The sequence below is a fragment of the Pleuronectes platessa genome, chromosome 2 (assembly GCF_947347685.1).
Source record: "Pleuronectes platessa chromosome 2, fPlePla1.1, whole genome shotgun sequence".
NCBI classification, from domain to species: domain Eukaryota; kingdom Metazoa; phylum Chordata; class Actinopteri; order Pleuronectiformes; family Pleuronectidae; genus Pleuronectes; species Pleuronectes platessa.
This window is the reverse complement of record NC_070627.1, coordinates 15,757,621-15,768,091: the sequence shown is the minus strand read 5'-3', so window position 1 is coordinate 15,768,091 and position 10,471 is coordinate 15,757,621. Positions and strand designations below refer to the sequence as shown.

At 41.2% G+C, this 10,471-nt stretch overlaps 1 protein-coding gene across 1 annotated transcript; it reads left to right on the top strand.

Annotated features, from left to right (window-relative positions):
- The first annotated feature begins 46 nt into the window (after window positions 1–46).
- b4galnt1b (beta-1,4-N-acetyl-galactosaminyl transferase 1b) lies at window positions 47–10,386 on the top strand. Its single transcript, XM_053435509.1, has 12 exons — window positions 47–270; window positions 2,127–2,222; window positions 2,795–2,999; window positions 3,099–3,275; window positions 3,724–3,830; window positions 4,308–4,345; window positions 4,426–4,606; window positions 5,848–5,940; window positions 6,047–6,234; window positions 6,311–6,451; window positions 6,560–6,797; window positions 7,927–10,386. The coding sequence occupies exons 3-12, from the start codon at window positions 2,803–2,805 to the stop codon at window positions 8,142–8,144; spliced, it is 1,578 nt and encodes a 525-aa protein (XP_053291484.1). The 5' UTR covers window positions 47–270; window positions 2,127–2,222; window positions 2,795–2,802; the 3' UTR covers window positions 8,145–10,386.
- The last annotated feature ends 85 nt before the right edge of the window (window positions 10,387–10,471 follow it).

The window sequence follows — 10,471 nt, the reverse complement described above, 5'->3', positions numbered from 1 at the left end:
CCCCCCCCCCCCCCCGCATATGATTTTTTTGGGCTGCAATAATAGGCCACATCCGTCTCCACCGTCTCTGGGGCTGAACGTCTGACGACTGCCAGACCAAATGTGGAGAGGAGAGAAAGGCGTGGGGCTTTTTCTTTTGGAGCCTAGATGAGAGTCGGTAAAATGCTTTAATGGAGCGGATCTTTCATTCAAAGGAGATGCGCGTCTTCACGTAAGGGATCAAGATTTGTGTGAATGCTATTTTTTCCCTGCAGTCTTCTTCACCACAAGGTAGGATGATGATGACAGGCCTAGGTCCAATGAAGCTTATTAGCTACATATGCAGCCGGCCATTGAAGCTCGCTGGCCCGGATATCTGGACACTTGAATACATTGCTCTGACATTTTCTTATGTTTAAGGATATTAGACAATAAGGGAGGGGAGCAGCATATGGCAATTTAATAGTCCAGAATGAATTCATCCTATTTAGGGAACAACATCTCTTCTCTTCCGGTGATATGACTAATGGCTTACTGGTATTCAGCTGGGGAAGATACACTTCTTCCTCGCTTTTTAAAACATGCCTCCCGATATTTGTCATATGTCTGACAGATTGCATGGTTTGGAATGATGCTGATGAGACTCCATTACATGAAGGTGCAGGTGAAACAGCTACGCTTAACAAGAAACAGAGGGTTTATTTCTAAATTACCATGCCTTGCAAATATTACGGAAATCTCCATCTAAAATCAATTGTTAAATCTCACTCTGTGTTAAGTACACACTAATCTGGTTTTAGAGAGAAGCAAAGCATTGTTACTGTCACCACTCCTGTTTTTTTTTTATTGCACAATTATGTTGTTGAGACATTAAGAAACACTGCACCCCATTTGTTATTGATCTTTCAGGGGTTTAGCTTAGTTTATTATGGATTTTCCTCAAGAAAACCTTCATAATATTGATTTTGCTGAAATAACATACAATTGGTTTTAGAATTATCCAGACAATGTGTTGCAATAGGATCTACAAAATCTGATTTTTTTTTCAAATAGCAAACAGTGTCCCACATGGATCAGTCCTCGGACCTGCTCTGTTTATTCTTTGTTTTTACACAATGCTGTTCCTGCTGTATCTGGGTGCAATATGTATCCTATTCATTCATTCTGTTTAATAATGAATCACAGATTACAGTCTTCCATGGACCATAACCAACCATAGTTTTAAATGGAGATAATGGTGATGACACTAAATGACAACAGTCATCATTGTATCCTATACCAAAGGGTTGGGTAACGCACTGTCTGAGAGGCCTGATTTACACATGTGTTGGATTATTTATAAGGGTCTTAGTGGAAAGCTGCCTGCATATATTACGTCCATGTTAGTTTGGTACACTGGACAATACACTTAGACTAATGACTGGCTCAGTCTCCATGTCCCTCGGGTTCATATTTAGCTCATAAAGTTCGGCTTTTTGGCTTCCTATCAGCATCCACCATCAAAGTACTAAGCAATTCATTTGTTGGTAACTCTTGGTCATTTTAAATTTATTTCTCAAACTCTCTGACATCTGTTTTTAATTGTAGACATTTTAGTCGAATGAGATTTATAGTTTATTAAAAGATACTGACTGATCGTTAAGTAAAAACGCTTAAAACCCCTTTTATTGGATGAACATTCCAGTAATTACCTATAAAGAGAGTTTAAAAATGAAGTATTACAGTAAATGTCCAAATATTAAACTTTTTTGTGCTTCCATCAGTGATAGAGGTGGCTTAGAATAATGAATTTGGTAATATAGTATGTAAATTATACTTGTACACTGAGTGTTGCCTACATCACTAATAGAACATAACAAGGTGCTTTTAAAAGGAGCTCTAAAACAGCTGAGTTGATTGGCTGCTCATTCCATCTTTCCCTTGTATTGATTATTTCCTGCTTGCCACAATAACACCAGTGGTCAACCCTCTCAACCCAAGAGGATATCATATCTCCTGGGGGCTGTAAGACTGCAAAGAGCTGACGAGGCACCATATGGAAGCTTGTCTGTGTTTTGTGTGTTGATTTAAAATGCTTTTATGAGTTAACCCCTTTTTTACCTCTGTATTTGAATCTACTAATTTAACTGATTTCCTCTTGTGTTCAGATGGGGAAGGTCTTCACCAATTTCTGTGACTATCTACATGGTCTCTGGAGATGCCCACAGAGGATGCCCTTTCACTGACTGGATAGAGGCAGTTGGGTAAATATTCCTTTGAATACTTCTTATAGTTACACAGGCAGTTGTGGAAATGTTTATCTGTAGTAAAAATTTTCAAGAAAAATAAATTGATATATAACGCCATTGCAGTTCGTAGCAGAGGCAATTCCAGATGAAAGCAAAAGGGAATCTTCATATGTTTGTGTATATTGTATAGGAACATGCAAGTTCAGGCAATTTTTATGAATGAAGAAATCACGGGTAAGTAAACAAGCGTATATAATAATAAGTCTTGATAGCATCCATTTTCCATTTTTTTGTTTTAATTCTGAAAACCCAACAGATATCCAGATGTCATATTGCTCTTTTTTCTAAGAAGAATATATACGTGTTTGAACACATGCAATTTTTACTTTGTCTGGTTTCAGCCTGTTTAGCACTCAGCTCGACCACAAAACCAGCATAACATCTTCTCTGTCAAAATGGGGTGATGTAGGGCACCCAGACCAAGAGTGTTAACTTAAACCAAGAACATTAGTTGAGCTGTGATGAGAATAAGCTTTTTATCATTTCACTCACAACAGCCACCACCTTATCGTCCTTGTCTCTGCCAGTTTTTAGAATGAGGTCCCTGAAGAAGACGGTGCTGCTTGCCATCCTGGCGTCCATAGTTCTGGTACTGGCCCTCCTTCATTCTTGGCCCACCCGGGCCTACACCACTGTGGATGTGTGGCAGCGACCAGGTCTGGAGGAGAGGCTCCCAGAACCAGACCACCGATTAGGCAACATCCCTTTTCATATTAGGGATAGTGTGGCAAGGTAATTGTTCAAACAGGACCAGTTAGTTTGTTTTATAGATTGAGCCTGAGCTAAAACCTGATGTCCCTGACATAATTGTGTCTCTGTTGATCCATCCAGTTTGTTGGCCCGTAATGGGTGCATATGTGAGGGTGAGAGTGGAGGAGTGAACCTGCCCTTCGCCCAACTCTTATTCCCGCGGGTGTCGGCTCACCCGCTGGACACTGCCTTTGAGGCCTCTGAGCTGGAGGAAATAAAGAGGAGACGGTCCAAAGAGTACAAGAGTTTCCAGAAGAGGTGAGCAGCACTGTAAAACAACACAGCCAGAGAGGAGAATGGTTATGCACACAGAGCAAAATCCACTATGTAAAAAGCATTTAAATAATTGTCTGTATGGCTCTGATAGAACCCCCCCAACAATAATTCAGGATTCATTTCCCAGCCTAAGGAGAACCTGAACACAACATCAATGCTTTTTAAAAGATCAAAAAGAAAAATGCTTTATTGCTCATCTTCTTTCCTCCCTATATTAAACTACTAGATTTTTCTCAGTCAAGAACAAAATCACAAGGTGACAAGGTCTTCTATTTTTAGCTGCGACAGAACTCGTAGCAAGTCATTTTTTATATTTTCAAAGAGCAAAACCCACTCACTGCAGTTTGTGTCCTTTTATTCTGTTGTGTTTTTGGTTGTATGTTGCTGTTGCAGCTTCATGCTCAGTGTGCATGTGAACATGTCTCCGCAGGTCAGAGACACCTGTAGATGTTCTCATTGTAGCAGAGGCCAACAATCCCTTACAGTATCCAACACAGGGGGTGGAGGTCCGGCCCCTGAAAACAATCATCATCCCAGGTAGTACTTCAGAGACGGTGAAGGAGGGCATAGGACTTCTATGATACTTTAGATCATTGTCCAACAATTACAAAGGTTAATAACAGACTTAATAAAGGTTAAAACAACACAGTTAAAAAGCCTAGAGAGCATTTCAAAATGAGTTTTTCAAAAACAAATCAAGAAGATTATCAAAATCACTGAGATAACTAAATTAAAACAAAATAACAGTGACCTGACTAGTGTGTGATTGTTTAACTTCAGCTGCTCACCATCAATGAGCCAAGACGATCACAAATTAGTGTTAATACACAGTTATGTAATACATTCATTTATGTGTCTCTAAAACAGCTATTACCCAGGCAACTCATCACTGAGAAAGTTACTATACACTTCTCAGCAATGAGCTGGAGTTTTTTTCGGTGGCTAATTTGAATGCTGTCAGAAGCAACGGAAGTGGGTCAACTAAGTCTGTGAATTGTTTCCATATGCTTCCAGGCTTGGCCTTACACGATATTCCCAGAGACCGTCACTTGGTGAGTATTTCAATATGTCCACATGTTTCAGATCTCCCCTGGGTTTTCGTTTAATCTGCTTTCCCTCCACGTCGCTGCAGATAAACATCACTGCCACACTGGGAACGCTGAACATGGCAGCAGAGGTAGACGGGGTGAAAGTCAAAGGTGATGGCGAGATGCACATGACTCTGTCGAGCAGCCTCCTGCCGAACCTGAACCGACAGCTGCAGTTTGTCACCTACACAAACACTCTGTTTCACCCCAGCACGGCCGACACAGGTGAGGCCTCAAACACAGCTCATGTTGTCTGTATCATCCACAGACCGTTTATAAAGACGGACGATGCGTCTCCACTTGATCCCACTATCAAATGAAGCGATACGAATGTAGTCAACCTGTGCATGTTGAGCCTGTAGCGATCGGGGGATGGAGTCGCAGGAAAATGAGCACTTGAACATAAAATAAGATATACCTAAAATGACATAAACATTTATTTAACATTTTTTAGTTTAGTCCATGTCCCATCCAATAACATGGATGAGACAAGATTTATGACCTATACTGCAGCAAGCCACCAGGTGGCAATGAAGACACTTTGGCTTCGTAAAGATTTGTGGTTTTATGGAGAGTTGTGTTTTGAATATCTTGTCTCTTAGTACTTGCTGAGGACGTCCTCAACAAGTACTATTGTCTAGCAACATAGTTTAAGAGAGAAACTGCAGTAAGTGAACTCAAGTTTTAGAAGAAACAGTCTGGAAAATTTGACACTTTCTTGAGTTTTTGCATATGAAGACCGCAGCAGTAGATTGTCCAGGTCAGACATGTTCACTACAACATGAATAGGCCCAGAACATCAGAAAAGCAGGACATGAACAATTTACTAAAACAGGAAAGGAGTGGAAAGAGGAGATATTTGTGTTCTTCCTCTCCGGCAACATTTCAGAAACCACATTCCACGCCCACTCGCTCGCTCAGAATTTTTCAGACATTTTTCCTTTAATTTGTACGAGCAGTTGTGATGAACATCAAACCGTGCGAGACTTCTGAAATAAAGAGCGGGAAAGAAAAAGAAACAGTTGCAGGCGTGTGCTTTTTATGCAGATGCAGTGAAGAGACGTGTGGAGAGTTGAACTACATATATGTGTGTCTTTGTCTGAACTGTGTGTGTGTGTGTGTGTGTGTGTGTGTGTGTGTGTGTGTGTGTGTGTGTGTGTGTGTGTGTGTGTGTGTGTGTGTGTGTGTGTGTGTGTGTGTGTGTGTGTGTCTGTGTGTCTCTCTAAGGGTTAACAGGTATAAAGCCTGATTACATTCGAGGCAACATTCGAATCAGACCAAACCTGCCTGCATATGACAGCTGCTCATTTAATATTAATCTTATGTTGTTACTAGGCTGCATGAATAAGAGATTCAACACTTGCGGATGTCTAACTGCAAACCCCATATTAACCACTGTGGAGCAGATCAGTTCTATCCAGTTACACCAGTCGATTATATGAGGTTGTTCTTGTTGGTTCTTTTAGTGCAGTTCGAGACAGAGGGTCATCAAGCTGTCTTCAGTATCAAGATCCGTCACGGTGTCACGCCTAAACTGTACAACACTGGATCCAGAGGAGGTAAAACACAACACCTGCACTTGTCATCGCTATGTTTGATATTATTGCTGTTTGGTTAAAAGTTAAACTTCCTTCTATCTGTTCTATCTATTCTCCATCCCTGCAGACTACAATGTCAGCGCCCTCGTTACCATAGCTACGAAGACCTTCCTGCGTTACGATAAGCTTCAAGATCTTATCGACAGCATCAGAAGATATTATCCCACTGTCACCATAGTAATTGCTGATGACAGCGAAAATCCCCAAACCATCTCCGGGCCTTACATCGAGCATTACATCATGCCTTTTGGAAAGGTGAGGACTGCTTGACATCCCACAGTCATTTCTTTCGATGCTCTCTGAAACTCATGTTCGGTGTCACGTGTCGCAGGGATGGTTCGCGGGACGGAACCTGGCCGTTTCCCAGGTGACCACAAAGTACGTGCTGTGGGTGGACGACGACTTCATCTTCACAGCCAACACCAAGCTGGAGAAGCTGGTGGACGTTTTGGAGAAGACCACGCTGGATCTGGTGAGAGACAGACAAATAAACTCAATGACTGCAACGGTGATGTTTTTGCAGGGATGTCCGTGACATCATTGTGTATGTTTGTGTGTGTGTGTGTGCGTGTGTGTTAAGGTGGGTGGTGCAGTGCGGGAGGCCACAGGGTATACAGCCACCTACAGACAGACCATCTCCATCGAGCCAGGGGAGGAGGATGGTGACTGTTTACACCTGAGGAGAGGATTTCATCAAGTCATCCAAGGCTTCCCCAACTGTGTCGTCACTGACGGCGTCATCAACTTCTTTCTGGCTCGCACCGACAAAGTCCAGCAGGTCGGATTTGACCCGCGGCTCACCAGAGTAGCTCACCTTGGTGAGTACAGTGAAACACCTGCATTTACCTCCATAATAAACTCACCGTAAAGATTGGGCAAGTGATTTGTGGTTTATTTATTAGCATTTCTTAAATGAAAATTGATCAATAAATCAAATAGTTATGAAAGCAAACGTTCCATCCCAATTCCACACTAATCCACATTAACACATTTCCTGCAATAAACAAGTTTACTTAATGATTCTATAGAGCATTCGCTTTACCAGAACTTTGACACGTGTAAAAGGGAGAAACCAAGTCCCCCTGGTCTCTTAAGAAAAACAACCAACAAAATCTTCCAGGGTGCGGAAGATAACCCTAACCCTAACCCTATGAAGAGGCTGCATTGTGAGCCTGAGCACAGATCTCATGACATCAAAAGATGTAATGTAAAAAAAATAGCAGGAATTCCTTCAGGGTAATGAAAAGTATTAATTTAAACAGCCCACCCTGTTGGTGATTTATGCTCTAAAGAGTCTTACCATATTTTAGCTACTGAGATCGTATCATTCAAAGTTGATAAAACTGTGATATTTCCTCGTCCGCACCTTAAGCATTACTTTAATGGGAATTCAATTTACAAATTTCCCCTTTTCCCCCCAACATTTTTAGGGTCTTCACAATTCTTATTTCTTCCTGTCTATATTATAAGAGTCCTATATTGAGTGAATTATCAAACCCACATAGTCTTTGACACACTTGTTATGCTTCAGGGCCACTGACAGCCAGTGGCCATGAACACAATATCTGACGAAGGTCTTGGGGCAATTTTTTTCATTTTGGGTCAAAACATTCTATCGGATTCAAAGATGGACTTGGGGTCAAAGGTCAAGGTCACCGGGACATGACATTTTTGTTTCCTTGTGAACTTCAAATTTGGTACAAACTTTAGGCTGGCCACACAGATGAACTGATCCAATTAGTTGGTGAAAGGTCAGTGGTGAAGGTCATGCTGGCCTCTCAAAGCTGCACTGGTTGGTAGAGGCTTACAATGGCAGGGTGGTAATTCTAGATTTAATTTGTATATCTTATTTTATTAAACTGATGTACGATGAATCTGTTTTTTTTTTGTAACTGATTAAGTGACTGAGTTTTAATGAGTGTGTTATTGCGGTTTATTTTTTTCCAGAGTTTTTCATCGACGGCCTGGGATCCCTCCATGTGGGCTCTTGTGACGACGTCATTGTAAATCACGCAACCAAAATCAAACTGCCCTGGGTCAGCCAGTCGGAGAGCGACAAGACTTACGCCAAGTTCCGTTACCCGCCGGCTTCCTCTGACGCCACACACACGAAAAATGGCCTCCTGTTCTTCAAGAACCGATTTCAGTGTTTGACTCATAATTAGCCCCCCACCCCCCCTCTTTATCCAACGGTTCCTCTGCTCCTCCTGAGTTGCCAAAGACCTCCACTGTGTCGCGTCAGATAAGTTTCCCTTGAAAGCCTTTGTAATATTCATTCTGTCCGTGCACGCCTCTCAGCTTTGAACTAACAAATCCTCTGACAATGTAAATATCCCGAAGCCTGGTATAGAAGTCCAGACGCTCTTCTAGAGTGAAGAAAATAGTATCAAGCGTATCTTCCTGTTTCCACACTTCAATCACAGCATCATCTGGATTCAAGGTTATGAAGGGATTCTGCTTCGTGTTTGTCAAATCTTATCCGGCTAAATATTCTTCAGTGGATGGAACATGGAGACCAAGCTTTGGGAAAAACTCTTGACAGGTAGCATCTTGACAGTCACTTCATTGTTCTATTCTAATGTGAGCAGAGGGATGTGTCCTCCTTCAATTTGCACTATCCAAAAAAAGACTGAGCTTGGAAAAGCAACAGTGATTCAGTCTGGGAAGAAGGCGTCACCTACAGCGACGACAAAGAGACACTTACCACTGGGTTTCATTTCAACAGATGCTCCATGAAAACAGAGCGTTTCTACGCGAGGTACCTTTGCTCTGTGACTGACTGGTCGTGCCAAAGGTGTGGCTGCTTTGCAGTGTTTTTATCTTGTTTGTGTTATGGTTTTGCTCACCCCGCCCCTTACCCAGAATCCTTTGTGTCATTTGTGAGTGATTAATCACGTCTGAGGCAAAGGGAACTCTCTGCTACCTGAACTGAGAGCGGCCTTTTTTTTTTCTTCCGACCAGAAGGAGGATGAGGAGCGTTTCTGTCCAGTGCACGCCGACGAAAGACGATGATACGCTCATGCCTGAAGCGACAACAGTGTTATTTTATACCATGGCCTTTAGATGGCGCCCTTGTATGACGCTATTGTTTCCTAATAAGTTAAAAATTGTTTTTAAACAGTTGTTTGTTATTAGCAAAGAGGTGCCAGAGATTTATAAAAGATTTTCTTTCCTTTTGTTCACCAACCTGGACGGTATCTCTGTGGACGGGAGCGAGAAACTAACTTCATCAGTAAATCTATTATAAAAAAGGCATTTTGTGTAGTAATGTGCTCAAAACAATGTGTCTCATGTAAGTGTTTGTAAGTGTTAAAAGTCAAGTGTGTACAATTTAGGTCAAGGGGTCTATTGGCAGATGTTGAATTGGCAGAAACACAGTTATATTAACATCAGGAGCAGGTCCTGTGTCCAGACTGGACAAACTAAAAACCTTTGAGTTTTTATGACAAATGAAGTCTACCACAGGTTCTCTTATGTTTGGAAGGGGAGGTGGAGGTGAGGGGTATTCAGCTGCAACATGCAACTTCACCACTAAATATCACTAAATTCTACACACTGAACCTTTAGCAAATCCATAGCATTTTTTATAAACAGTGATATTTATTGTGTTGAAACAAAAATTGAACTTAGCCTGCTTCACCCAAAAAACACTATTGTGAGTCTTCTGATCACAACATAATGAGCATTTTTTGTATTTATTTATTTCAAATGTTGACATTAAAATGCCTGTGGGAAAAAAACATATTTGTGCAATATTTTAGTTATAATAGTAGTAGTAGTAGTAGTAGTAGTAGTAGTAGTAGTAATATCAAATGCCCTTCCAGCTCCAGAAAGTTTAAGACTTAATGTATAACAAAAAGGTATCCAAGAAAAGGTCACTGTTGTGTAGAAACCTATTATTTCAGTTTCTTCATTAAGGTCAGGTTTTATCAATGCTATGAATAAGGGACTGTGACATCCTAACACGTATTGGTTCACATCACTACAGTCATTTTGTGACTGATCCAAAACAGTCACCAAATACATTCCACGGGTAAATGTTTTGGAATTATGAGGAAGATAGAATTGAGCAAAATGAAGCACTGTTCGATTTTGACTTTTTTTTTCAAAGGCAGAGCTATAATTTTTATTTTATATGAACACAGGGGTTATTAGACCACTTTCTAAGTGTCACCACTTAAGAATCATTTAACTATTATTACCAATATTTTAACATGTCCTGGTCAGGGTTGATTGAAAACCTCAGGAAGTCGAAGGTTGATTTGTGATGACAGGGGCAGGTTGAATGACACTATAACAGTCATTATTTGAGGCAGTATACTTGTAAGTACATAGTTATGAGCCACATGTCATTGACCCAGAAAGCTGCTTGAGTACTGCAAGTCCTCTAAAAAAACATGTGGGATAACAGCACCAGCAGCCAGTTGTTTCCAGCCCCCCCCCCCCCCCCCCCCCCGAATCCATCAAAGGATAAGTGGTATAGATAGGGGCT